Below are 27,969 nucleotides of genomic sequence, written 5' to 3'. Positions count from 1 at the left end.
AGTTCCTCTGAAGGTGGAGCAGGCGAACAACGCCCGCGACGCGCTGGCGAAGGCGGTTTACAGCCGGCTGTTCGACCACGTGGTGACGCGCGCCAACCAGTGCTTCCCCTTCCAATCCTCCGCCAACTTCATCGGGGTCCTCGACATCGCCGGATTTGGTAAGTGTCCGAAAATCAAAGTCAGGTTCCCTTTATTCGTCCCACTAAGAGGACTTTACTCTGTTACAGCAGCATGAAGAGGGGAGAATAGTCTTGCAGGTTAAAAAATGACTTTAATCTTTCATATTAATAGAGAACACAAGAAAACAAGATAGCACGGTTTAAGCTTAACATCGATTTGTTTTAAATATAGTGACTGTTACGTCCCGGCTCGGGGAAAATAACATAACCAGTTGGAATTGGAAGTTGTTTACTGAAAAGGGCTCAGTAAAATTGGCACCAAACAATCAAAACAAAAAGAACTAAGGGAGACTCTAAGAGTTGACAAGTTTTAGACAAACAAAATAGCTAACAGACAAATAAACAAAAGAAAACCTCACTTCTAAAGTGGGAAGAAGAACACAAATAGGCTGTTATGGAACACAGCCTGGAGACGAGTTAAACACAGCTAACGTTGTTCTTTAAGATGAACAGTGACAAGTGTAGCTCCCTCCAGTAAATGACACGAGGCTGAGGTCTGGATTAAATACGGGGTTTATTCTTGTGGGACCTATTCCATCCCGTGAGAACTGTAAGACAAACAAATATATAAAAAGGTAAATAATAAATGAATATGTAATATATGCATGTCATCACTGTTAATGCCGCTAAATAAAACAATAAACGGCACACATATCCCACACAGCAAGTAGCACAAGCTAACAATAGCATGTAGCACAAGCTAGCGCATAGCACACATACATATAACCTGCAGCTCAACCACACACATTTAGACAAACAACCAGCACAAAAACGTACCTCGTAGGCTGCTAGTCATCTAGAGGGGCTGATATCTTTAACTGCATTTTCCCATTAGTTTCCTTAGATTTTATTTACATTCTGCGTTGCTCTGCAGTCAAGTGCGTCGATTAAACAAACAGGTGTAACACAAAACACCGCAGATTAGTTCCGCCCCTATTAATGTTGCACATAAGAGAGTGAAGACAGTTACAACAAGTACAAACACAAATACTCACGCAACCTATTTAACCGCCGTTAACAGAACTAGCACAGAATATACGGAGAGAGTACCGAGAGACGTCTGCCACAGATTCAGACCTCTCTCGACTAACTGAGGTGCACACATCGGCCGTTTCTCAATGTGGAGTACACCGGCTGCAGAGCCACTATTTCAAGTATACTACATCATCGAGTGGCGCCGAATGCTGGGCATTGAAACAGTCCTTCGGCCACTCGATGACGTAGTATACTTGAAATAGTGGCTCTGCAGCATGCTTACTCGACATTGAGAAACGGCCTGTGTCTTCCCCGGGAGGTATGTGCGGGGATTGGAGAGTCCAGATCTTCGGTCACGCCTACCGGGGAGGGACAGGAAGCTGGCGTCCAATGGCGTCAGGGCAACGGCACGGCTCATATACATATAACACACAGCTGCAGACACTTAGAGAAAGGCTACTGGGCAGAGAGGAGGCGGCGGCCGTAACAGTGACCATATAGAATTAAAGAGGCAGCTTTGACATTCAAGTAGACACGTAGCAGAAGTATTTATAAGTGTAGCCGTGCAGGATGAAGTGTGCCATGTGACAGCAGTACAGTTATTAATGCACACAGTCCTGTTGCAGGAATGGATGGACTAGTAGAAGCAGAAACAAATATCAGAACTGCAATAAGATGAGAGAAGGACACTGAAAGAGCCTTCACGCTGTGCTTTCCTAAGATCTTCTGAGTGCTTTGCAGCCTCTCTAACTCTCTGATGTTCCTGCAGAGTACTTTGAACACAACAGCTTCGAGCAGTTCTGCATCAACTACTGCAACGAGAAGCTGCAGCAGTTCTTCAACGAGCGCATCCTGAAAGAGGTGAGGTCTGTGGGTCAGAGTCACAGCGTGTCACAGTCACAGCGTGTCAGAGTCACGGCGTGTCACAGTCACGGCGTGTCAGAGTCACGGCGTGTCACAGTCACAGCGTGTCAGAGTCACGGCGTGTCAGAGTCACGGCGTGTCACAGTCACAGCGTGTCAGAGTCACGGCGTGTCACAGTCACGGCGTGTCACAGTCACAGCGTGTCAGAGTCACGGCGTGTCACAGTCACAGCGTGTCAGAGTCACGGCGTGTCACAGTCACAGCGTGTCCCTCCTCCACATTCTGCCGAGTAAAAGCTTCGACACTTTTTAAGAAGATTTTCCACCCAAAACATTTTTTTTGAAAGTGCACATTTCACTGATTACTGTTTATCTCAATGAAAGCCAGCATGGTTCCTTCCTGGGAGTGTGTTTCTGTTTGAAAATAATACCTTTTTAGATGAAAATCAAGCTGCAGAATGAAGTGAAGAGAGTTGTTGTTGCTTTCTGTTAACTTTGGGTCTTTTATAGTCAGAGGAAACTCTCCAGACGTCTTCAGCCCCCAAACATCATTACAGGCCGTCTTTTTGAAAATAATGATGCTCGATATATCATTTCTCTGTAAACTCCGGGTATTCACATAACGAACCAGAAGGCAGTCGAGTGCTCAGAAAGCTGCAGCATCTATAATCATTTCACTGCTGTGTGGAGAGCTTTGGACTCACGGAAGAAAAATAAATGCTGCTCCGTTGACCGAACCAGAGCCACTGATCAATTACTCCTGATCACTGGAGCCATACCTGTTCTTCTTAACGATATTTTGGACGTTCCTTTTGATCGTCTTGTTGCCTTTTATTCTCCAAATGTTAGACGCCTCATTTGACCCTAAACTCCTCATCTCGTACTCGCCCAAACAGATGTATCTGTCCGTGACATCGTGCATAAAAGCCGCCTTTTTCTAATATAATTAGACTCACAAAATTGACGAAAACGCTGCTAAGTTGACGACACCGAGGTCTGAAATGTCACTGTTAGTTCAATTACAGTTTGAAAACATGAACTCTACATAAGTATCTGATCACTGGAGCCAGACCTGTTTGAACTTCTTAAACATGAAGCATCATTAAAACCGTAACGGTATTTCGGACGGTCGTTCTGATCGTCTTGTTGCCTTTTATTCTCCAAATGTTAGACGCCTCATTTGACCCTAAACTCCTCATCTCGTACTCGCCCAAACAGATGTATCTGTCCGTGACATCGTGCATAAAAGCCGCCACTGCTAATATAATTTCACTTCTGTCTGGAGAGCGTTGGACTCACAAACATGAAGACATATGCAGCTCAGCTGACGACAACGAGGTCTGAAATGTCAGTGTTGTCTTGTTTTCGTACTCGGAGATGTTGGCGCCCAAACAGATGTATCTGTCAGTAACATCGTGCATTAAAGCCACCACTTCTAATATCATTAGACGAACAAAATGTAATAAAAACACAGCTCAGTTCACGACACCAAGGTCTGAAATGTTTTGTTAAATTACAGTTTGAAATCATTAACTCTACATAAGTATCTGATCACTGTAGACCTGTTTGAACTTCTTAAACATGAAGCATCATTAAAACTGTAATGGTATTTTGGACGTTCATTTTGATCGTCTTTTTACCTCCTTTCCCCAAATGCATTTGACCCTAAAACTCCTCATCTCGTACTCTCGCCAAACAGATGTATCTGTCAGTAACATCGTGCATAAAAGCCGCCTTTTTCTAATACAATTAGACAAGAAAACGCTGCTAAGTTGACGACACCGAGGTCTGAAATGTCACTGTTAGTTCAATTACAGTTTGAAAACATTATCTCTACATAAGTATCTGATCACTGGAGCCAGACCTGTTTGAACCTCTTAAACATGAAGCATCATTAAAACCTTAACGACATTTCGGACAGTCGTTCTGATCGTCTTGTTGACTATTTTCTCCAAATGCTAGACGCCTCATTTGACCCTAAACTCCTCATCTTGAACTCTCGCCCAAACAGATAAATGTTTGTTTCCTCGAATAGAGAGGCGAAGTCCCTCCCCTTCCGGTGGGACTCATGGGACCTTATTTCGCAAAAAGTATGTATTGAAGTCGATGGAGAGAGAAAGATGATCTCTCGATCCCGTTTGAATTGTGCCACGAATTACACACATGATGTTTGTCAATCTTAAATAATAATTTCCATGTCAAAAAAGTCAGTTTGTCGTAAAACTGTTGAAATATAAGACTATGAAAAATACACAACTAGAAAGACTACAGATCCCAGAGTCCCGGTCCCGCAGTGCTGGCTCTCAGGAACCGACTAACTCCCCTTGTGTGTAATGCACAGCTCTCAACGAGCCCCAGACTTGGAGTGATTTTCACCTCTTTTAATACTTTCCGCCTCGTTCTGAGAGAAAGAAGTGAAATGTTCCAACGTGACGGCCGTCTGGGGTGTGTGGAGCGAGACGGGAGATGTAGTTCATTGAGCGGTTCACACAAAGAAAGTGTTACTTCACAGTTTAACGACTTCTACATTTCTTGACTTGCAAAATTATCTTTAAATTGACAAACATCATATGTGTAATTTGTGGCACAATTCAAACGGGATCGAAGATAATCTTTCTCTCTCCATTGACTTCAATGCATACTTTTTTTCAGAAATAAGGTCCCATGGAGCTTACATCGGAAAGGGAGGGACTTTCGCCTCTATATAATTAGACTCCTAAAATCACGGTTTTTCTTCTATTAAACTACAAGTTTAAGTTTTAGATAATTTACAAATACACCTGATCACTGGACCTGTTTTGAACTTCTTGAACTATCATTAAAACCGTAACGATATTTTGGACGTTCACTCTGATCGTCTTTTGACCTCCTGTCTCCAAATGTTAGACGTCTCATTTGAGCCTAAACCCATCATTTGAATATATTTGCCACCTTAACGGATAACTCTGTGGAGCATGAAGCACCTTAATCTCACTTGCCTGAAAGCGTGACAAGCAGAGAGCGGGAAGAGGCTGAAGCGCAGACTCGCCCTGCTGCTCGTTAGCAGAGCACATCGTTAAGGCTTCTCATTATAAACCCTGTCCGCTGTATTCCAGGAGCAAGAGCTGTACCACAGGGAGGGTCTCGGAGTCAACGAGGTCCACTACGTCGACAACCAGGACTGCATAGGTAAGAAGACGCAGAGCACTCAGAGCAGCTCGGAGAACCAGACTGATGATGTGTCTGGGATTGTTTAATCATGTGTAAGGTCAATAACAAACAGCCGCTAGACAAACACTCGACTCCTAACCACACATTAAAACCAGGGTTTTTTACCGTGAAACTTCAACTGTTCCCTCTGACGTAGGACTGGACTGGATTTGTGACTTCCTAGTCTTGTTTTGGGTTGTTCTTAACTTGACATCCTTCCTGTCTTAAAGATTCAAAGGTTTTATAAATCGTCATATGCTCAAAGCTACAGTGTAGAAATGGCAATGAAATTCTTCTGACCTGAGCTCCTCAAACAATAACATATATAATAAATAAAAATAGTGCAAGAAGTCTCAATACATATAAATAAACTGGGACTTTTGTTAGTCTTGCAGCCTTCCTGTCTTCTAGATCTTAACCTGGGGTATTTTGTACTTGTCAGTGTTTACTCTACTTCCTGATGTTACCCTTTCTGTTCTGCCTTAACTGGTAAATTGGGACTTGTTGGGGTTGAGTCCCCCCTTTCTGTCCTGGTCTTCTTGGTCTTTACTCCGGACTTCTTTTAGACCTTGACCCCGGATCTGTAGATCTTGTTTTTACTTCAGACGTAATGTGGTACTTCTGGTACTGGTGTTCTTAGGACTTAAAGGTCTTCGACTTGAACCCGAACTTCAAACTGTTTGGTCCTAAAAGTCTTTGAACTTGGACTTTAATCTTGATCTGTCTGATATTTGATCTGCCAATATTTAAGTCTGTCTTCACCTAATCTTTATAACTTTCTCAGATAAAGAGTTCTTGAGTGTCTTTTCTATCTTCTAGAGCAGTGATGGGCAACTTGGATGATGGTGGGGGCCACAGAATGTATGTACTGGCCACCAGGGGGGCCGCAGATTCACTTGGAAACACACACACACACAAATTCCATGTGTTGTATGTAATTATTAACAAATATACTAAGTCTGACGTCTTCATTGACATTTTTACAATCAAAGGGAACATCCTCTACTAAGCTCACTGAACAAATATCAGTTCACAGAAACGTTATTTAATTTTTAGAAGTGGCATGTTTGGTGTTGAACGGGTTTATTAAACAGTGGAATAAAACTATTTAATTATTGGAAAGGACGGAAAAATGTGTGTGCATTGAGATGAACCATTAGATGACATACACATGAAGTCCATGAACACTAACCCAGACGTTAGTCGACTAACTTGAACCTAGGCATTTGTAGCCTCTGCTGATGCACAATAAGGGGAGTGTCCACACAGACACCGGTCAACCCGCACTCTGCTGTTCCTCAGCGCCCGCTCCCCCTCCCTCCCGCACTCGCTGTTCCTCTGCGCCGCTCCCCCTCCCTCCCGCACTCTGCTGTTCCTCTGCGCCGCTCCCCCTCCCTCGCGCAACTCTGCTGTTCCTCAAGCGCCGCTCCCCCCCTCCCTCCCGCACTCTGCTGTTCCTCTGCGCCGCTCCCCCTCCCTCCCGCACTCTGCTGTTCCCTGCGCCGCTCCCCCTCCCTTCCGCACTCTGCTGTTCCTCAGCGCCGCTCCCCCTCCCTCGCGCACTCTGCTGTTCCTCAGCGCCGCTCCCCCCCCTCCCGCACTCTGCTGTTCCTCTGCGCCGCTCCCCCTCCCTCCCTCACTCTGCGTTCCTCTGCGCCGCTCCCCCTCCCTTCCGCACTCTGCTGTTCCTCAGCGCCGCTCCCCCCCCTCCCTCCCGCACTCTGCTGTTCCTCTGCGCCGCTCCCCCTTCTGCTGTTCCTCTGCGCTCTGCACGCGCTCTCCCCCTCCCTCTCGTACTCTGCTGTTCCTCTGCGCCGCTCCCCCCTCCCTCGCGCACTCTGCTGTTCCTCTGCGCCGCTCCCCCTCCCTCCCGCACTCTGCTGTTCCTCAGCGCCGCTCCCCCCTCCCTCCCGCACTCTGCTGTTCCTCTGCGCCGCTCCCGCACTCTGCTGTTCCTCTGCGCCGCTCCCCCCCCCTCCCGTACTCTGCTGTTCCTCTGCGCGCGCCGCCCCTCCCTCCCTCCCGCACTCTGCTGTTCCTCTGCGCCGCTCCCCCCTCCCTCGCGCACTCTGCTGTTCCTCTGCGCCGCTCCCCCTCCCTCCCACACTCTGCTGTTCCTCTGCGCCGCTCCCCCTCCCTCCCGCACTCTGCTGTTCCTCTGCGCCGCTCCCCCTCCCTCCCGCACTCTGCTGTTCCGCTGCGCCGCTCCCCCTCCCTCTCGCTCTGCTGTTCCGCTGCGCCGCTCCCCTCCCTCGCGCACTCTGCTGTTCCTCTGCGCCGCTCCCCCTCCCTCCCGCACTCTGCTCTGCTGTTCCTCTGCGCCGCTCCCCCTCCCTCCCGCACTCTGCTGTTCCTCTGCGCCGCTCCCCCTCCCCCTCGCGCACTCTGCTGTTCCTCTGCGCCGCTCCCCCTCCCTCCGCACTCTGCTTTTCTCGCCGCCTCTACCCCCTCTCCCTCCCCCTCCCTCCGCTCTGCTTTCCTCTGCGCCGCTCCCCCTCCCTCCCCTCTGCTGTTCCGCTGCGCCGCTCCCCCTCCCTCGCGCACTCTGCTGTTCCGCTGCGCCGCTCCCCTCCCTCCCGCTGACATGATGAATGCAAGGTGTAGTAATCATAGATAACACGGCAGGGTCCGTGACAGTTGGTTTTCATCTGATTTCAATTAAACAAAGTCTTGGCTTTCAGAATATTAAACTTGTTTCGCCAAATTCAGATGATAAATACAGCTTTGAAGCTTCGGCATAATTACAAGCGGCAACTCAACGTCACAGCAGGCGTAACAACAGCCGGGGTTTCTTTGTGAGGGTTTCCAGGGAAACAAACACAATACACACAAACGCCTCACAGATTACTTGCGGTATTTGGCTGCCGAACGACGTAACTAGGAGTCTAGGGACGGTATCAGTACTACAAGTAAGAAATAAAATATATATTTTTTTTTTTTTAATTAATTACGTTGTGATAAATTAATCTGAGGGCAGCCATTTGCCCATATCCCCTGTTCTAGAGCTATCTATGAGCAGAAGTTTGTGGCAACGAGCCCCTAACAGAAGTCTTGACCTGGGACTTTTGGACTTGTCTTCAATCAGGGCTTGTTAGTCTTGCTGACCTTCCTGTCCTGTTGTTAGATTGCTGGTCCGTACTCTCAGTTTTGACTTGGTACTTCCCCTGTTTTTACTTTCTACTAGTTGGTGTTTTTGGGACTTAAAAGTATTTCCATTGAACCAGAACTTCAACAGTTTGGTGTCCTAAAGTCTTGGAGGTTGACTTTGGACTTTAATATCAATCTGATATTTAAGTCTGACTTCACCTAATCTCTATAACTTCCAATGCTCCTGCTTTGTGAAGCCCTGCTTTTATTTCCTTTTTCCAATCTTGTGGAGCTACCCATGAGTAGAAGTTGTGTTTACAAGCCCCTAACAGCAGAGTGCTTCTCATGATGGCTCTTAATGTACTGCTGGCTCGGAGCCCTCTACACAGTTTTGACCTCCGAGCCTCTTCGCTGTGTCATGAACAGACAAAGCAAAGAGCATGTGACCTCCTGCCTGCCTGCAACGTGTCTTCATAAACACGGAGGCAGATGGACGTGAGGGGGATTACAGATTGAAGGAGGTTTAATTATGCTTTTTGCTTGATGTCCAGCTCTGTTGAACGGCATCGAGATTAGATGCTTTAATACAGTCTGTAGCTCTGAGCTGTGGTCACTGACCCGATGAACTGGATCACTGGGATGTTTGTTCGATTAGCAGCTACTCTGTCCACACAAACAGCAGAGAGGACATTAACAGCGCACTTTATGTAGCAGAGAATTAAATCTGTACAGACAGGAGAGACATGACTGCGTGCAAGACAAAGTAGAAATGTTAGCAAAGATTGGAAACTAATGGAAAATATCCTGTCTGCACAAAACACATTTGGAAATGGTTATTTATTTAGCACCATCTGTGCATCATGCATTATGAAACTACCAGTAACTCAGCTTGGTGCTGCTTTAGGACCAACTTTACAATCTGTTTTTATTCGGGACTCGTTGGTCTTGTTATAGGACATTGTGCTAATCGTCTTGTTTGGGGTTTTTCCAGTTCTTAACTTGGCAGGACTGGTTGTTTAGATTGGGACTTTGTGGTTTTGACATGTGACTTTATGTGGGACTTGACCTTCTAAACTTGTACATGGTACTTGGTGTGAACCTTGACTCTGGTACTGACCTCTGACTTTTAGATCTTGTTTCTGGTTTCTGGTCTTGACATGAGACGTGACTCGTAACTGGACTCTTCCAGAGATGGTTTGGGTCTTGCAGTTCTGAAAGTCACAAAACTACTGAGCTTTTAACTGGGACTTTTGACTTGTCTGTATTTTTTAGGCAACTTGTCTCAATTTGGTAAATTACTTTTCTGTCTGTCTTGACGTGGGACTCGTCTCCAATTTCGTACTTGTTGGTCTTTACTCAGGTCTTTAATTGGGACATAACATGGAACTTGTTGACCTTGACTGTAAATAACTTTTGGATCTGAATGTGAGACTTGGCTTTTTGTAGTCTTGTTTTGGGTCTTGTAGTTCTGAAAGTCACAAATAGCTTATTTCTAATTGGGACTTGTTGGTCTTTACTCAGGTCTTTAATTGGGACTTGTTGGTCTTTACTCAGGTCTTTAATTAGGACTTGTTGGTCTTTACTCAGGTCTTTAAGGACTTGTCCCTTTCCTGCCGTGTAATGGAACTTGACGATCACTTGCATCTTTGCTTTCTTGACTGTGGTCTTGGACGAAGACATTTGATGCTTCTCCTGTTTCCCTGCACAGATCTGGTGGAGGCGAAGATGGTGGGCGTGCTGGACATCCTGGACGAGGAGAACCGCCTCCCTCAGCCCAGCGACCAGCACTTCACCGACACCGTGCACAACAAGCACAAGAACCACTTCCGCCTCACCGTGAGTTTAGTGTAGAGTATTTGTTTATGGTGTCCTGGACAGTCCCCGTTGAAACTGTCAGAAAGAACTGTAAATGGAGCAGCTTTAGCCAACATTGCTCATTTCCAGATGATAACAGACACCTTTTTAAAATCACATCAACAGCATTAGTTATAAAGAAAGGATGAGAGAGAAGTGGATAGAGGCGAAAGGATACAAGAGAAGGATAAAATGCACACGTTACATACATGTCACATATAGCAACCAGGGGTCCACGATCACAACATGTAACACACATGTTTTTAAGTGAGCTGTAAATGTGGGATATGTTTGTCTTTGATTTGAGTTGGTCGAGACTTCCAGTTTCGTATTGCTGGGACCGAGAATGATAACTGACAGAAGTCCTCTTCCTGAATGGGACTGATTCTAGTGGTCAGTCTGGTGTAGTTACGTTGAGAAACCAATGAGTTAAGTCGCTCTCAAATCTGTAAAGACCACAGGGAAAAGTATAAACAAATATATATAAATTAGGGCTGTCAAACGATTAAAAATGTTAATCAGATTAATCGCAGTTTAAAAATGAATGAATCAGATTAATCACCATTCGAACTATGTCCAAAATATGCCATTTCTTTATGTATATTGTTGTGGGAATGGAAAGATAAATGAAAGAAGGCGGATATATCCATTTAACATACAGTATCTATGTTTATTATAACATTGTTCTGTGTGTCAAAATGAAAGTCAGCCCACACACCTATCAATCATCAAACCGGGGTCTCGTTTCATTACGTGTTGATTTCTATCAACACGTAATGTTGTATCGATGTGTATAGAGATGTACTACAGCAAAAGTATTCTCCGTCGGGACTTCCTGCAACAACACCACGCCGTTATCTTGATTCTGATTGGCCAGAAGACATTATCAAAGATGTTCTATTGAGAAGACGATCACTACGTGACAAAAGTTTTCAAAACCGTTTCTAGTCTTCGGTATTTCCAGACAAGTGGCTGAAAATCAATCTGACTAACGGCTGTCTGTGCAATTTTACTTCTTCCGCGCGAGTTGAAGGACTTTATTTTGCTTCCTTTAACATCATTTGTCATGGTGGGGCTAAGCCATTTCTTGGTATGGGTGTAGCCTACCCCAGCCAGACCCTGGCGCTGCCACTGGTGGCACGTATGGGGCGGGCCATTCTGCACATGCGTTAAATGCGTTAAATATTTTAACGCAATTAATTCAAAAAATTAATTACCGCCGTTAACGCGATAATTTTGACAGCATTAATATAAATATCTAAATGTAATATATTTAGGGTTAAATTAAAGCTGATTAGGAGGCAGAGACTCATACAGGTCACAGAAATGAGATGATTTCACACATGTTCACATTACGTTTCATTTCGCTGACGCTTTGATCCAAAGCGACTTAACAATAAAGATTCAAACTGTGAACAACAAGGAACATGCAGATATATTGAGTCCCAGCTTCAAATTCACTCGACAAGTGCTTCGTGGTTTTTATTCTTGTTTTTCCAGCAATAACTGAATTGCCAAGGTTCATTTGTAATAGATGTGTTTTCATTCAAACACACTAAAGTGTCAACATACAGACATACCAATAAGTGTTTCTAGTCTTATGAATAAAGCCCATAAATACAGTTTTGAGTGATGTTGTTGTAGCTTAAAGTGAAATTAATCAACACGACTCTTAATCTGCATTTCCAGCACAGAGTGATTGACGGGGTGGGAATTAACGTGTGTGTGTGTGTGTGTGTGTGTGTGTGTGTGTGTTGGTGTGTGTGTGTGTCTCTCTCTCAGGTACCCAGGAAGTCTAAGCTGGCGGTGCACAGGAACGTGAGGGACGATGAAGGATTTATTATCAGACACTTTGCAGGAGCCGTGTGCTACGAAACGGTGCGTTCACTGAACTCCTGCAGCAGGAAACGAATGTCACATCAGTGATGTATTTGCTTTTCTTTGATTACTGCAATGTGGAAAACCCTAAGGAGTAAAGAAACGGACCAATGAGATGATGGCACGTTTAAACGTAGTCAGAAATCACTGTTGTTGCACTGATTTCCTTATTATTTGAATTAGAACATCCTTAGTGGCATGGGAGTTTCTATGGATGTCGTTTTACTGATTATGTCTAGAGCTCTTACTGCATTGTATATTTGAGTGTTTTTCTGCAAGTGCATGATGTTTAGTTTCTTAATCTGTTTTTAAAATGTTTTTCAGACCGGGTTTGTGGAGAAGAACAACGACGCGCTGCACATGTCTCTCGAGTGTCTCATCAGCGAGTCGAAGGACCGTTTCGTCCGAGAGCTTTTCGAGAATTCAAACAACAGCAAAGACATGAAGCAGAAGGCGGGAAAACTGGGCTTCATCAGCGTCGGGAACAAGTTCAAGGTGAGAGGACGACCCTCTGGAACTGTGGGAAATACTGAATACAATTATTCACACGTGCAACAACACAATACTCAAGATTTGTTTTAATTTGGGTAAGAATACAATTAAAATACATTTAAAAATATTTATAAAAACACTAGAAGTTCAGGTAGAATAAATAAATAATACAACTATTTATATAAAATGTAAGTTATATTAAAAATGTCCAATACATGATATAATTTAATTCAATATAATACAAATATTTATAAAAACACAAGAAGTTAATGTAAAATGTCCATTAAATTAAACATTAAATTAAATAATCTGAAAAAAGTACATTTCCAATAAAATATAATACAAATATTTTCTATTAAAAATGAGACGTTAAAGTTTAAATATGCACTTCGCACTACAATATATATAATAAATGCCCTCCCCCCATTGCTCCCCTTCTTCTTTCTCTTTCCATTGTCCCTCCTCCATATCAGTCAGATAAAAGAAAAACAAAAAATCTCACCTGGATAAAACACTTTTTCATGAATGTATAACGCTCACATCAAAGTGTGTGTGTGTGTGTGTGTGTGTGTGTGTACCCTCAGTGATGACGTCAATACAGCGACGTATCACACATATAAACCCCTCTATACGCATGAGAGGGTAAAATATGTGAACATCAAACACCCCGTGGATCCTGTGAACATTGTAAAAGATGTCCCCGGGTTATCTGCTCTCTTTATATTTCTCTGTATGATCGAGGATCCAAGCTGCGTGTTTGTTTTCAGATCTGTGGCGTGATGACGCATTAGAGCACATGTGAAGCAGAATAAAAAGCTGCATAATAACAGAGAAGCTGCTTTATGGAGCAACTCGGTGACATTTCACAAAGAAAAGTGTTGTTTCCATGAGAGGGGGTCAATTTATCTATCAGAACTTTTTTTTTTCAGAAGTAAAAAGCTAATGTCGGGCTATAAAGGAACTACAGCACAGTCACATGACTTCACGTCACCTCCGCTAAGCTAAGGTGGCTAAGGTTGGGCTATAAAGGAACTACAGCACGGTCACATGACTTCACGTCACCACCGCTAAGCTAAAGGTGGCTAATGTTGGGCTATTAAGGAACTACAGCACGGTCACATAACTTCACGTCACCACCGCTAAGCTAAAGGAGGCTAATGTTGGGCTATAAAGGAACTACAGCACGGTCCACATGACTTCACGTCACCTCCGCTAAGCTAAAGGAGGCTAATGTTGGGCTATAAAGGAACTACAAGCACGGTCACATGACTTCACGTCACCACCGCTAAGCTAAAGGTGGCTAATGTTGGGTCATAAAGGAACTACAGCACGGTCACATGACTTCACGTCACCACCGCTAAGCTAAAGGAGGCTAATGTTGGGCTATAAAGGAACTACAGCACGGTCACATGACTTCACGTCACCACCGCTAAGCTAAAGGTGGCTAATGTTGGGCTATAAAGGAACTACAGCACGGTCACATGACTTCACGTCACCACCGCTAAGCTAAAGGCGGCTAATGTTGGGCTATAAAGGAACTACAGCACGGTCACATGACTTCACGTCACCACCACTAAGCTGAAGGAGGCTAATGTTGAGCAATAAAGGAACTACAGCACGGTCACATGACTTCACGTCACCACCGCTAAGCTAAAGGAGGCTAATGTTGGGCTATAAAGGAACTACAGCACGGTCACATGACTTCACGTCACCACCGCTAAGCTAAAGGTGGCTAATGTTGGGCTATAAAGGAACTACAGCACGGTCACATGACTTCACGTCACCACCGCTAAGCTAAAGGCGGCTAATGTTGGGCTATAAAGGAACTACAGCACGGTCACATGACTTCACGTCACCACCACTAAGCTGAAGGAGGCTAATGTTGAGCAATAAAGGAACTACAGCACGGTCACATGACTTCACGTCACCACCGCTAAGCTAAAGGAGGCTAATGTTCAGCTATAAAGGAACTACAGCACGGTCACATGACTTCACGTCACCACCGCTAAGCTAAAGCAAATATAGCAGAAGATGCTGTTTTCAAATTTTCAAATATTGAGATTTCCTGATTTCATCTGTTTTTATGTCATAGGCTAACTAATAAATCTAGTATTTCTGTCGGTGATATTAGGTCTAGGAGCCACTGAAAGGTTATATCGTGCAGGATTGAAGGTCTCAGAGAGGATTTGTGCTGCAGACGGAGTTCTTATTACCTGTGAGCTGAGTTACCTGCAGTGTTGTCCTAAAGCCTGGGTCTCCTTTCCTTATCCTGAGCCATGATTAAAGTTCAAAAGATGAAGAGGCGGCCGGTAAAAGAAAATGAGCCGAGATAAATCTGAATTCAGTCGAGGTGACACGCCGTCCTCAGGCTGGAAACCGAAAGTGTGCAGAGTGAGGACGGTTTTATTATAACAGAGACTCAATACAACAACAACGAGTCCTATTCCAGAGATTCTACTTTAAAGAGTCCTCTCCTGCTGATGTTCAGGTGTATATCAGTATGTAGTGTCTCTACTTTAAAGAGTCCTCTCCTGCTGATGTTCAGGTGTATATCAGTATGTAGTATCTCTACTTTAAAGAGTCCTCTCCTGCTGATGTTCAGGTGTATTTCAGTATGTATTGTCTCTACTTTAAAGAGTCTTCTCCTGCTGATGTTCAGGTGTATATCAGTATGTATTGTCTCTACTTTAAAGAGTCCTCTCCTGCTGATGTTCAGGTGTATATCAGTATGTATTGTCTCTACTTTAAAGAGTCCTCTCCTGCTGATGTTCAGGTGTATATCAGTATGTATTGTCTCTACTTTAAAGAGTCCTCTCCTGCTGATGTGCAGGTGTATATCAGTATGTATTGTCTCTACTTTAAAGAGTCCTCTCCTTCTGATGTTCAGGTGTATATCAGTATGTAGTGTCTCTACTTTAAAGAGTCCTTTTCTGCAGCTGTTTTTCGTCTTTAGTGGACAAATCAGCACACAGCTAATATGCTAATAGCTGCTAGCTGCTAGGCTATTGACCCTAATTAGTAAACATGTATTTACATTTCCATATTTGCATTCACAAAGAATCCCTTCCTGTCCACAGTCACTTATACAGATGAATAATGCAGGACAACAATAATAACAATAAGAACGTTGAAGGGGCCATTTTGTTTGGATATTAATGACTCATGAATAATAAAAGAGTTTAATGAATGAAGCACTTACCTTACTTACCTTATTTTGCATGTGAGGCAATATGATGAGGAAGCAGCTCTAGAAGTCTCTCTTATCAGAAGAGTTACTCCTCCTCTGCAAAGTAGAGGATTGTTTCAAACAGGAAGTGAAGTCTTTTTTTTTTTTAAAGCTTAATCAGGACACGGTGTTTCTACTGAAGCCTTCCGAGTAAATCGCCAGAACGCCGACACCTCCTCATCTCCACCGCTCCCATGTTTTATTTTGTGTTGCCATAAGTTAGTCTCTCTGCGTTTCCGCGCTGGGCTAATGCTAATGCTAATAATGCTAATGCGAGGATAATAAAATGGCGGCTTCACAACACTTTTTGGGAGTTTGACGGGGCGTGGTTTGCAATCCGCCCAGCCAGACACAGGAACCTTTTTCTCCCACGAAAGTACCTGCTCTCTAGCAGGGACGGGAAAGGGGGTAAAAAGGTTCTCATGAACTCATTTTAGTTCCGGCTCTTTTTGGTGTGAACGTTTCGGAACTAAAGTGGGAAAATTACTGCGGTGTGAACGCGCCTAATTAGTTCCTAAAAATCAGAAGCGTTATTTAACCTGGGGAATATAGGGTTGTGTTCCAGTGGCTCTTTTTAAAAGTGAAACAAAATACAGATATTTAAAAGATATATACAATAAAAAAATATATATAAGGAATTGGAATAAAAAGATCAAAATACAATATTTATTAAAACACAAGAAGTCAAATAGTTGAATAGGGGACTGAACACACGTCTTCTCCTTCTGTATTCACAGACGCAGCTGAACATCCTCCTGGAGAAGCTGCGCGACACGGTGAGTGTTCCTCGGCATGATTCCATGTTTCAGTTCAGATGAGATTCCTAAAAAACACCTTTCTGTATTTCACGAGACCAAAACCTTCCTGCTTCATGTCCTGAGTCACGGTGTTTTGTATTCAGATTCTGCAGCTCCATCACTTTTATTGGACTGGGAATAGTGGAGAGTTGAGATTAGATGAGGGCAACTCTGCTGCCTTCAAAGCGGGATGTTCACAGTGTCCAAAACAACTCTAAATCCTGCAGAAAAACTCTGTTAAAGATACAGAACAATGCACTTCTGCTCCTTTACTTTGAAAAGACTTCAAACTGTGCGCTTCCTGTCTCTTTCTGAACTATATTCTGTCTGATTTCGATGGATTTTCACTTTCATTGGACTTGGAATAGTGGATAGTTTAGATTGGATCTAAATCCTACAGAAAAGCGTTATTTAGAAACAGAATAAGGCACTTCTGCTGCTGTCCGAGAGAGATGTTTATACAGATTTATTTTCATTTGTGTGGAAAAACATTCTGTGAAGAGATTAGTTAAGATCTTCTACTTGGAATATCTTCAATTTACTTTGAAAAGACTTCAAAATATGCACTTCCTGTCTCTTTCTGAACTATATTCTGATTTCGATGGATGTTCACAGTGGCCAAAACAACTCTAAATCCTGCAGAGAAACTAAAGACACAGAATAAAGCACTTATGTCCAAGAGATATTTGAACAGATTTCTTTGTCTTTTCTTACATTTACTTTGAAAAGACTTTAAAATGTGTCTCTTTCTGCACGGTGAGTGTTCCTCGGCATGATTCGATGTTTCTGTTCAGATGAGATTCCTGTAAAACACCTTTCTGTATTTCACGGGACCAAAACCTTCCTGCATCATGTCCTGAGTCACGGTGTTTTGTATCTGTGAGTGTGTGAGAGTGTGAGAGTGTGTGTTCTCCCTGCTGTTCCTGCTCTGATTGTTTTCCTCTCTCTTGCTGCAGGGATCCAGTTTCATCCGCTGCATTAAACCCAACCTGAAGATGATCAGCCACCAGTTTGAAGGAGCGCAGATCCTCTCTCAGCTGCAGTGCTCCGGTCAGTCGACACACATTACCTCCTAACTTTAAGACCTCAAACTCATCTGTGGACTGATTTAGATTCATCTCTTTGGAAGAGCTCGTGATGCTACTTTTGTGACTGTAAAGCCATGTTCTGTGAAATGGAGAAGCTTGCATTGAGGTTTCTGAAATGCTCCAACACGAAAAAACCTGCAGAGAAATCTCCGCACATTCCTCAAATGTGGAATTATTTACAAGCGACACCCACTAAGTCCTTCCCTGCTTCAGTCACAACGTCCTTGTAGATATTGTTTTGCCATTTTTCTTAAACTTATCCCCGAAATCAAGTAACTTGTGTTAAGGTTTCTGAAATGTATGGGAGGCGTGTGGCGCAGTGGGTTAGTGCGTTGGTGTTGGGATCAGGGGAGCACAGGTTCAAACCCCACTGCAGTCAGCATGTCGTTGTGGGGATTGTCCACAGTATTCAGTATGTAAGCCGCAAAATGTAAAATCTCCAAATGAAGAGTCCTTCAAAAACTTTACAACATTTCCCTTGCTTGTTCTTGTCTAATTACAGAGGCCTTGAGTGACATTTTAAGACCTTGTGATGCTACTTTTGTGACTTTGAAGCCATTTTCTCAAACCTTTCCCCCAAATCGAGAAGCTTGCATTGAGGTTTCTGAAATGTCCCTGCAGTCTGAAACACGAAAACCTGCAGAGAAATCTCCGCACAATCCTCAAATGTGGAATTCTTACATCTTGACAAGCCACACTAAGTCCTTCCCTGCTTCAGTCACAACGTCCTTGTAGATATTGTAATGCAATCTTTCTTAAACTTATCCCCGAAATCAAGTAACTTGTGTTAAGGTTTCTGACTTAAACATGAAAAAGCTAATGGAAAAATAATCTATCGAGATTTTGCAAGCGTTACCCAGACTACATGCTTCTTATTTTCCAATCACAGAGCCATTTACTTGGAGAACAAGCTCAGAAACCTCAACAAAATCCTCAAAGAGTCCTTCAACACTTTACAAGCGTTACCCAGACTACTTCCTCTTTGTGTTTCCGTGTAGATGTACTTTTGGGACTTTTAAAGCCATTGTCTTTTCCCCCAAATCAAGAATCATTTGAGTTCCTGGAATGTTCCTGAAGGAAAAAAGGACTTTTAATATTTAGAGAAATCTCCCCAAATCCTGAAAGGTGGTATTATTTACAGCTTTACAAGCATTAACTGGACAACATGCTCTTTTTTGTCCAACCATAAAGTCCCGGAGTGATGTTTAAAGATCTTGTGATGCTACTTTTGAGACTTTGAAGCCATGCAGAAAAACCTGCAGAGAAATCTCCGCACAATCCTCAAATGTGGAATTCTTTACAAGCGTTACCCACACTAAGTCCTTCCCTGCTTCAGTCACAACGTCCTTGTAGATATTGTTTTGCCATTTTCTTAAACTTTTCCCCAAAATATCCATGAAAAGCTCAAAATAACCAAAATGTGCAAAAGGAAGAGTCCTTCAACACTTTACAAGCGTTACCCAGACTACTTCCTCTGGCTGTTTCCGCGTAGATGTACTTTTGTGACTTTTAAAGCCATTGTCTTGATCTTTTCCCCCAAATCAAAGTGCCTGCGACCCCTCAGGTTTTGCAGGAAGAGAGATGATGAGATCCCGTTTTAATATCCTCAGAGATTCAGCCTCCGTCCACAAGAAACCCAACGATGCCCCGCTCAGATTCTGCAGCTCCATCACTTTTATTGGACTGGGAATAGTGGAGAGTTGAGATTAGATGAGGGCAACTCTGCTGCCTTCAAAGCGGGATGTTCACAGTGTCCAAAACAACTCTAAATCCTGCAGAGAAACTCTGTTAAAGATACAGAACAATGCACTTCTGCTCCTTTACTTTGAAAAGACTTCAAACTGAGAACTTCCTGTCTCTTTCTGAACTATATTCTGTCTGATTTCGATGGATTTTCACTTTCATTGGACTTGGAATAGTGGATAGTTTAGATTGGATCTAAATCCTACAGAAAAGCGTTATTTAGAAACAGAATAAGGCACTTCTGTTGCTGTCCAAGAGAGATGTGTACGGATGTATTTGTATCAAAGGGATTATTTAAGATTCTCTAGTTGGAATATCTTAAATTTACTTTGAAAAGACTTCAAAATGTGCACTTCCTGTCTCTTTCTGAACTGTATTCTGTCTGATTTCGATGCTTTTGTTCCGGATTAGTGGCTCTTATGAGTTTTGATTTTCACTTCCATTGGACTGGGACTAATGGAGTTTAGATTGGATCTAAATCCTACAGAAAAGCGTTATTTAGAAACAGAATAAGGCACTTCTGCTGCTGTCCAAGAGAGATATTTATACAGATTTATTTTCATTTGTGTGGAAAAACATTCTGTAAAGAGATTAGTTAAGATCTTCTACTTGGAATATCTTCAATTTACTTTGAAAAGACTTCAAACTGTGCACTTCCTGTCTCTTTCTGAACTATATTCTGTCTGATTTCGATGCATTTATTCCAGATAAGTGGCTCATATTAAATTTGATTTTCACATGTATTGGACTGGGACTAATGGATAGTTTAGATTGGATCCAAACCCTACAGAAAAGCCTTATTGAAGCTACAGAATAATGCCCTTCCTGTCTCTTTCTGAACTGTATTCTGTCTGATTTGGATGCACTTGCTCCTGATTAGTGGCTCATCTAAGTATCACATTTGAAATCACCGCAACTAGAATGAAACCAAAGCTGTTTCCATAAGTCAAAAATACAGCGAATACCCGCCCGTATTACCATCTTCTAAGTACGCCTGAAGTGGGGATTCCTAACTTTGTGATGGAGAATAACTGAGATCTGGTTTTCGTGTCCCCAAAAACGCTCCAAGGTGAACCTACTCACTTTCAGATGAGATGTCTGGAGTGACACACAGATAACCGAGTCCTCTGGGAAACATCGTGATTACAGCAGGAGTCTGATGTGAGTTATGTGAAGCTGGAGGCTTTGTCTGAACACACAGGAGGAACGTTTTAATATCACAGAGTGAGACTGAGAAAGTCGTAAAGGGCTTTCTCAGTTTCACCTTTTTAGTGGAGTTTGAGTCACAGTTTTTGGTGATTTTGGTCTCAGGTGGTGTTTCTCTGTTGGTTGCAATGGTCAACGAAATACCTCTTATTGCAAACTGCAGGTATCTTAAAGCTCCCGTGTCACGGCCATTTCTCCTGATCATAGTTCCATAGTTGAGGTCTACTAGAATAGATTCACATTGTTCAACGTTCCAAACTCACATTGGTTTCTCACAGCGTCTCTGTATAGTCTGTGTATTCACTCTCTGTCCTACACGGCTCGTTGGAGCTTCTGCCCCCCCCCTCCCTGTGAGCCCACTGTGCTCTGATTGGTCGCGACGTGTCGGCGATACAGCGAGAACAAGCAAAACTCATCCTGAGCACACACACACACTCACAGCCGAAGTAAAAACAATAAGTGTGGCTTGATATTGAATAAGAAAAAGGTTTATAGCGCTGTGGGTCTGCGGAGAGCATTTCTCCGTGATCCCAACGTAGCAGCCCGAAAAACGTTTACCCATTGAAACAGTCGTGGTAGATACCTTGTTTGTTTTAAATATCATAAATACACAAACAACAATGAATACTGACAGGTTGTGTACCCGAATCTCCCGCTGGTCCAAACAAAGTAGGAACAGCATCGTTCTTCCGTGCCCTACGCTGAACATATCCGGCATGAATCACTGAAAGGTTTGGGAAGCTTTGTTTCGTGAAAGGCTGGCAGAGGGTGCGGCCTCTGGGTGCTCACACGTCAGAGTACCCAGGAGAAAAAAGAGAAATGTCCAACGTGGCGTTCTGGGGCAGCACAGACGGGTCTTCTGTGTGTTAGAGTTCTACTCGCTACAGGGTGCACTTTGAGGGTTTGGGACCCTGCAGACCGTTCACATGCAGACAAACCTTCATAACACAAGGGGACGGGTAAGAACCAGAAAAGCATGACATGCGACCTTTAAGTTACAAATCTCTGTCTTTAGCACATAAATAGCTGGGTTAGTTTGCGCCCATCACAAACGGGAGAAATTACATACACATCCTTTACAACTCACACACCATGTCATTTCAAAGGAAGCATTAACAATTTCTTTATTTAACAAAAACAATGAATTCTTAAGCAGTAAAACATAAATAAACTCATGGGTTTTGCTGCTGCAGCCTTTGTTGTTCAGGTATGACTTTAGTTTATAGTGGCTAACGTTGAGTTTAATTTAATCTGCTATTTATCCTGTAATTGTAGCTGCTGTTTGTTTTGAAGGGATATTTGAATATATGTTTAAAGGGGACCTATCATCCAAATGCACTTTGTGATGTCTTTTCTACATCAACATGTGTCCCCGGTGTGTCGGGGAACTCACGCAGCGTCAGGAAATAAACCCCTCTCTCTTTTCCTCCGTACCCAAATCTCTAAAAACGGGGAACAACGGAGCTGATCCAGATTTCCGTCCGATATGACGTAATATCTGAAATGTGGACCCACGGCCCAATCAGAAACGTTGCTATCAGAAACAATGCCCGACTGTGTTGGACGTAATATGGTCGGTGTTTACATTAGCATCACTAACACTCAGAGCTAACCTGTGCTGGAGAGCATGTGTGTGAAGAAGCAGGAAGTAGAAAGGAACTCACCTTGTGGTATAACCGGCAAGAGAGAAAGCCTTTGAGCTCCAGACTGTTTCAGAGAGAATCCTTGATAATCCATGATATGGCGTTTCATCACCGCAGCATTTAGTTTAGACGGTAGCTTCCGGGTCCCGCATGAGCTCAGACCCCTCCTCTTTAAAGCTTTATACCCAAATCAGCACTTTAAAAACAGGAAGTGAGATAGAGGGATATGAGGCGTGGCTAGAATGATCTGTTTGGTGTTCAAAAGTGCAAAACACTTCATAGACATGTTTTTTATATATTTGTATATATCTGAGACCTGTGCTATTGCCTACAAATAGCATGATAGCTGAGCTTTAAGTTAAAGAAGCATTTAGCTGCAATGTTGGGTCCCAGTGTCCCCAGGATAAAAGACGCCTAAGTCGACCTGAAGTAGCTTCCTGTCTAAAGACCGTCTTCCTGTGTCTCCTCTCCTCTAGGCATGGTGTCGGTGTTGGATCTGATGCAGGGAGGCTTTCCATCCCGCGCTCCTTTCCACGAGCTCTACAACATGTACCAGCAGTACATGCCTCCCAAACTCTGCCGCCTCGACCCCCGACTCTTCTGCAAGGTGCTTTTATTATCCTTTTTTTGTATACATTCAGACATAACATACATACTGTTTAAAAACTCTCCCTGGTCCCCGGCTTGAGCTTCATCCTCAGGATCCATGTATCTGTGATCCTCTCCAGAACGGAAGTAGTCATCACATACAGAGTGTAAGGGAAACTTCTGTGTAGCAATGCAGTGGGAGTCATCGACTCAGGAAAGAGACACGGGAAGAGCAGGAGCTTTGATGTCAAACACTGATGATTTATTTAGGAGGTTCGGCCGGAGGATTCACATCACAAGTCACAGCAGTCACGATCTGACTGCACGGGAGAGTTGCCACGTCAATTCTGGAGCGCCTCTCTCTCGTCAGCCGATTTAACTGGTTTCGCAGAGAGTAATCAACATATTTGAGAAGATAGCCTAAACAGTTGGGAACAGTGAGTTACTTGCGTCTGACACTTATGGCCTCGATGATTTCACACCTTGGAGTCCACAAACACCGAGAAGGAAGCGTCTCAGTGTACCCACAACAATACACCATCTGTGACCTAGGGTTGCCCGGTCATAGAATGGGAACAACAACATTATGGCTAAAGCAGCTTATCTCCTTAAAGGAGATAGCAGACGTCAGGGTTGGTCATGCACGTCATATCTAGGAGTCTAGGACAATTATTTCCCTAACACAGAGCATCAAGTAGTTCCTGAACAGTGTCATTCACATGCTGATATCCAAGAGAGGGAGTTACACAGTCACAAGATGGAGGAATACCGGTTCTTGTAGGTCAGGGTTGCCCAATACGTTGATCGTAAAGGTAGTGTGGGTAGATCGCATGGCATTGGAAGAAGAAAAGAAGAAAGTTAGCCTATCATCCACCCTAATTATGGCATTTGCCACTTGATAGACGTGCAGGTTAGCCAGTCTGAGTCTCATCTTTTCTAACACGGAGTTCACCACGCACGGTCAACCGCGCCAGCTGCTAATCACCGGCGAGCTGATGACATAGTTAGCCTTCCAATTTATCCAATTCTACTAAAGAAAGGGTATCAAATTGATGTAATGACCAAAAATGTACTGAGTTGTATTGTGCCATACGGGTTCATGCAGTTATGCAAGGTACACCAACATAAGCTATACTCAGTATATATCAATATTTTAATGTAGGTAGACAGGCCCGCCCCTCCCTACACGCAGATCACGCAATATGTGGCGCAAGTGGTGTAAGCGCGCCACAGTTCCTCCGCCGCTGCACCCACACACCAACCCCCCCCCCCCCCCCCCCCGTCGACGCTCGCTGCACAGAGGCCCTGTAGGTAGACCATTTTGGCTTGGTCATTTTAAAAGTAGCTCCCAAGCTGAAAAAGTGTGGGCACCCCTGTTCTAGGTAATCAGACTTTCTCTCAAAGTTCCGACTTTCTCTCAAAGTTCCGACTTTCTCTCAAAGTTCTGACTTTCTCTCAAAGTTCTGACTTTCTCTCAAAGTTCTGACTTTCTCTCAAAGTTCTGACTTTCTCTCAAAGTTCTGACTTTCTCTCAAAGTTCTGACTTTTCTCAAAGTTCAGACTTTTCTCTCGAAGTTCAGACTTTTCTCAAAGTTCTGACTTTCTCTCAAAGTTCCGACTTTCTCTCGAAGTTCAGACTTTCTCTCAAATTCTGACTTTCTCTCAAAGTTCCGACTTTCTCTCAAATTCTGACTTTCTCTCGAAGTTCCGACTTTCTCTCGAAGTTCCGACTTTCTCTCGAAGTTCAGACTTTTCTCAAAGTTCCGACTTTCTCTCGAAGTTCTGACTTTCTCTCAAATTCTGACTTTCTCTCAAAGTTCCGACTTTCTCTCAAATTCTGACTTTCTCTCAAAGTTCCGACTTTCTCTCAAAGTTCAGACTTTCTCTCGAAGTTCCGACTTTCTCTCGAAGTTCCGACTTTCTCTCGAAGTTCCGACTTTCTCTCAAAATTCTGACTTTTATTATGAATTATTCTTATTATGATATTACCCCATGTTAATGTGCTCCTTTTGCTTGGTTCCAGGCTCTGTTCATGGCTCTGGGTCTGAATGAAAACGACTATAAGTTCGGACTGACTCGAGTGTTTTTCCGGCCGGGGAAGGTGAGTCCTTTTTGTTAAACGTCCTCTATTTATTCCCCTTTGGCACAAGCTAACATAAGTATTGTAGTGTAAGGATTCTGGGCTGCTAGTAGCTGCCCATTGCTCCTATTACTAGGATGGGTTAAATGTCACTGTACATGTGTGTGACAAATAAAAGGGGGTTTCATCCTCATATTCTTAAGAGAATTATTATAAAATATCAAGATATGTCTTGAAAAAGTAATTAGACCACGGCAGTCAGCATGCCTCTGTCCACAGTACTGAGTGTATGTCCCTTAGGGTCAAAGCGAATATTCTGCCCACCGTGGGGGGGGGGGGGGTGTAGTAATCAGCAGCGAACCGCTTCAACACGTGTGTTTCGGTGTATTCACGGCATTCATTTTGTTCTACAGTATTGTTGTTTATAGTTATTTGTTAATGTAACCCAATTTGTGTTCTTTGAAATAGAAAAATATATCGCATTGTGTTTGTTACTTTCGTTGCAGTTGTATTTGTCTTAAGTGTAATTTGGCTTGGCTTCCTATTTATGGACATGCTTTTATTTTGAAGGAGAGTTAGCGCTGTTGACAGGAAGTTGTTGTTGCTATGGAAACAACGTGACGGAGATTAACGCGGAAAAGTAATATCTACATATAAAGACGGAGAAAGTAAACGATAACGTTTATGGTTAAGTGTTAGCACCCCCGAAGAGGCACAAGCTCTTACGTTGATATTGGAGATTTCAATAAATTCAATTTGAAAAAAAACAAATAACTGAATAATGAAATTGAAACCCGAATAGTACTCCAACGAACGTGTATTCGGGTATTCGGGTACAGCCCTAATGTACTGTGAAGTGGGAAAGCTGTGCAGATTAAAGAATATTCAGAGACATGTGACGTTATTTCTTGGTAATCTGCCAACGGGACACGGCCCTCGGATATTAAAGGTATGAACTCTGCTGCTTCCTTCATTATTAAAGCAGCAGCGGAGGGTCATCAGTCTGAGGTTTCCAGAGGACTCGAACACAACACATCTCTCGCCTGCTGTGAACTCTGTTATGAAAGATGCATGAAGGAAGAAGGGAACTGAGTCTCAAATGAACGCTTCCTGCCGCACTCGTAGTGAAATATGGAATAGATTTCCCCAAACCATAGATATTAATCTGTATTAGTTTGACAGTAGTTTCTGAGAAGTTACCACAGCTGTAGCGCGGGGGACAGAGTTTGGCTTCATGATGTATTATTAACTGCCATGATTCTGCTTCACTGTCCTCTCGCTGCACTGCACTTCAAAAGCTGTAGGATGTATAGTACGGTTGCATCTATGCGATAAGGGAAGCTTGATATTTGATGGAGTTATCGAGTGGTCACTTTAAGAAGTGAAAATCACAGACCGTATAAAACGTTTGTTAATTGGCATTTTGGAAGTTGAGCCATTTAGCGTGTTTCTGCATCCTTAATTAAACTAGGGATGGGTATCGTTAAGATGTCAACGGTAATACTACTCGTACTGCTTATCGATCCGGTGTTTAACGATATTTTATATGATCTTTTTGCTATTTTCTAAGTGGAAAACAGAACAAATTGGAAAGAATTACGATTGCTTTATTTAATGTAAAGTGTGGATTCCGGGCTGCTAGCATCTACTACTACGTACATGTACTCACTGTACTTAGTTCAGTGTTGAGGTACTTTACTTAGTATTTTGATGTTATGCTACTGTGTACTTCTACTTCTCTACAATTCAGAGGTAACTTGTTGTCCACTAGATGTATTTAATACCTTTAGTTACAGATTTTGATTAGTTAACAAGAAATAGACTGAAGTGTCTTGACGTCTAACCTTTAAAGGTCAATAACAGGTTAGAGGTTACAGAATAAAACAGGTTCAACTCGAGGCCAATAGAGCGGTGCAGGGGTGACGTATTCACCCGGAAGGAAGCTGCTGGTTCCCTCGACAAGAAAGAAACGGGATTTTGGAATATTGTAAGAAATAATGTCTGTGGAAAACGAACCTGTTTGTTCAGCCGGATCATCTCCACACGTCTACTTTCATAATGTTCTAATCATAAATCTAATGTCCAGAAGCTAAATGCTAACGTTATGCTATAAAGGAACTACAGGCGAGTCCAGCAGCACGACTTCAACGTCACGCCGACTTCAGATCCAGATTCAAACACACAGATTCTAGATGGAACGAGTTGAAGCGTTTGTTTGAACACTCTGCAGGAGGCAGGGACTTGCTTTCAAGCAGAACAGAAACTAACTTAGAGGAGTGTTCACGTGTTCGGCGTAATGACGTACAACGGCCTCCACGACTTCTGTAGTCCTATTCAGCTTCTTGGTAACAACCATCGTTTCTCAGACACGTCAACTCTTCAGAAATCACCAGTGGGGTCACTGCTGATGATTTAATGTCCTAGAACAAAACGTGATCCGTCTCTTCAATGCGTCTCAACCACAGACCTTAGTTCAGATACTTTCCAAACCCTACGGAGAGATCCCATTGGCTCTGAGACGAGGGAACAGGAAGTGGTGAAATGCTGACTCACTTCCTGGTTGTAGGACTCTTTCCTTCACCGCTCTATACCACTCTCCACTTGAGTTAAAAACACAGGTACAGAAAAGCAAACCAGAAATAGAAATTGTCCCGTTTTCCCTCAGTTTGCAGAGTTTGATTCGATCATGAAGTCGGACCCTGACCACCTGGGGAAGAAAGTGTCTAGACGTTTAACCTTTAAAGTTAAATTACAGTTTGAGTAAAGGAAGACATAACTTCAGTTAAAGGTTACAGAATAAAACAGGTTAAACTTGAGGCTAATACAGAAAGTGTAGAGGCAGAAATCCATAATCACTCCCACCATCTTGTTTTCTACACAGCTCTCCACTTGAGTTAAAAGCAAACCAGATATACCATCCGTCATACTCTCTTTGTGTTGTTTGCCCTCAGTTTAAAGAGTTTGATTCGATCATGAAGTCGGACCCGGACCACCTGGCTGAGCTGGTGAAGAAGGTGAACACCTGGCTGATCCACAGCCGCTGGAAGAAGGTCCAGTGGTGCGCGCTGTCCGTCATCAAAC

At 43.3% G+C, this 27,969-nt stretch overlaps 1 protein-coding gene across 1 annotated transcript; it reads left to right on the top strand.

Moving 5' to 3' along the window:
* LOC117550851 (unconventional myosin-VI-like) lies at positions 1–27,969 on the top strand (the record flags this gene model as incomplete). Its single annotated transcript, XM_034223414.1, is given in 11 exon segments — positions 1–158; positions 1,924–2,015; positions 5,113–5,185; positions 10,002–10,129; positions 11,930–12,025; positions 12,350–12,520; positions 16,481–16,519; positions 17,497–17,590; positions 22,697–22,827; positions 24,832–24,909; positions 27,840–27,969. Coding segments are annotated over 11 exon segments (1,190 nt in total), but the record flags the coding sequence as incomplete, so codon positions are not given.

The sequence above is a fragment of the Gymnodraco acuticeps genome, unplaced genomic scaffold (genome assembly GCF_902827175.1).
Source record: "Gymnodraco acuticeps unplaced genomic scaffold, fGymAcu1.1, whole genome shotgun sequence".
In the NCBI taxonomy this organism is placed as follows: Eukaryota; Metazoa; Chordata; class Actinopteri; order Perciformes; family Bathydraconidae; genus Gymnodraco; species Gymnodraco acuticeps.
Note: the sequence above shows the minus strand (reverse complement) of the source record. Positions and strands in the feature narration are given on the sequence as shown.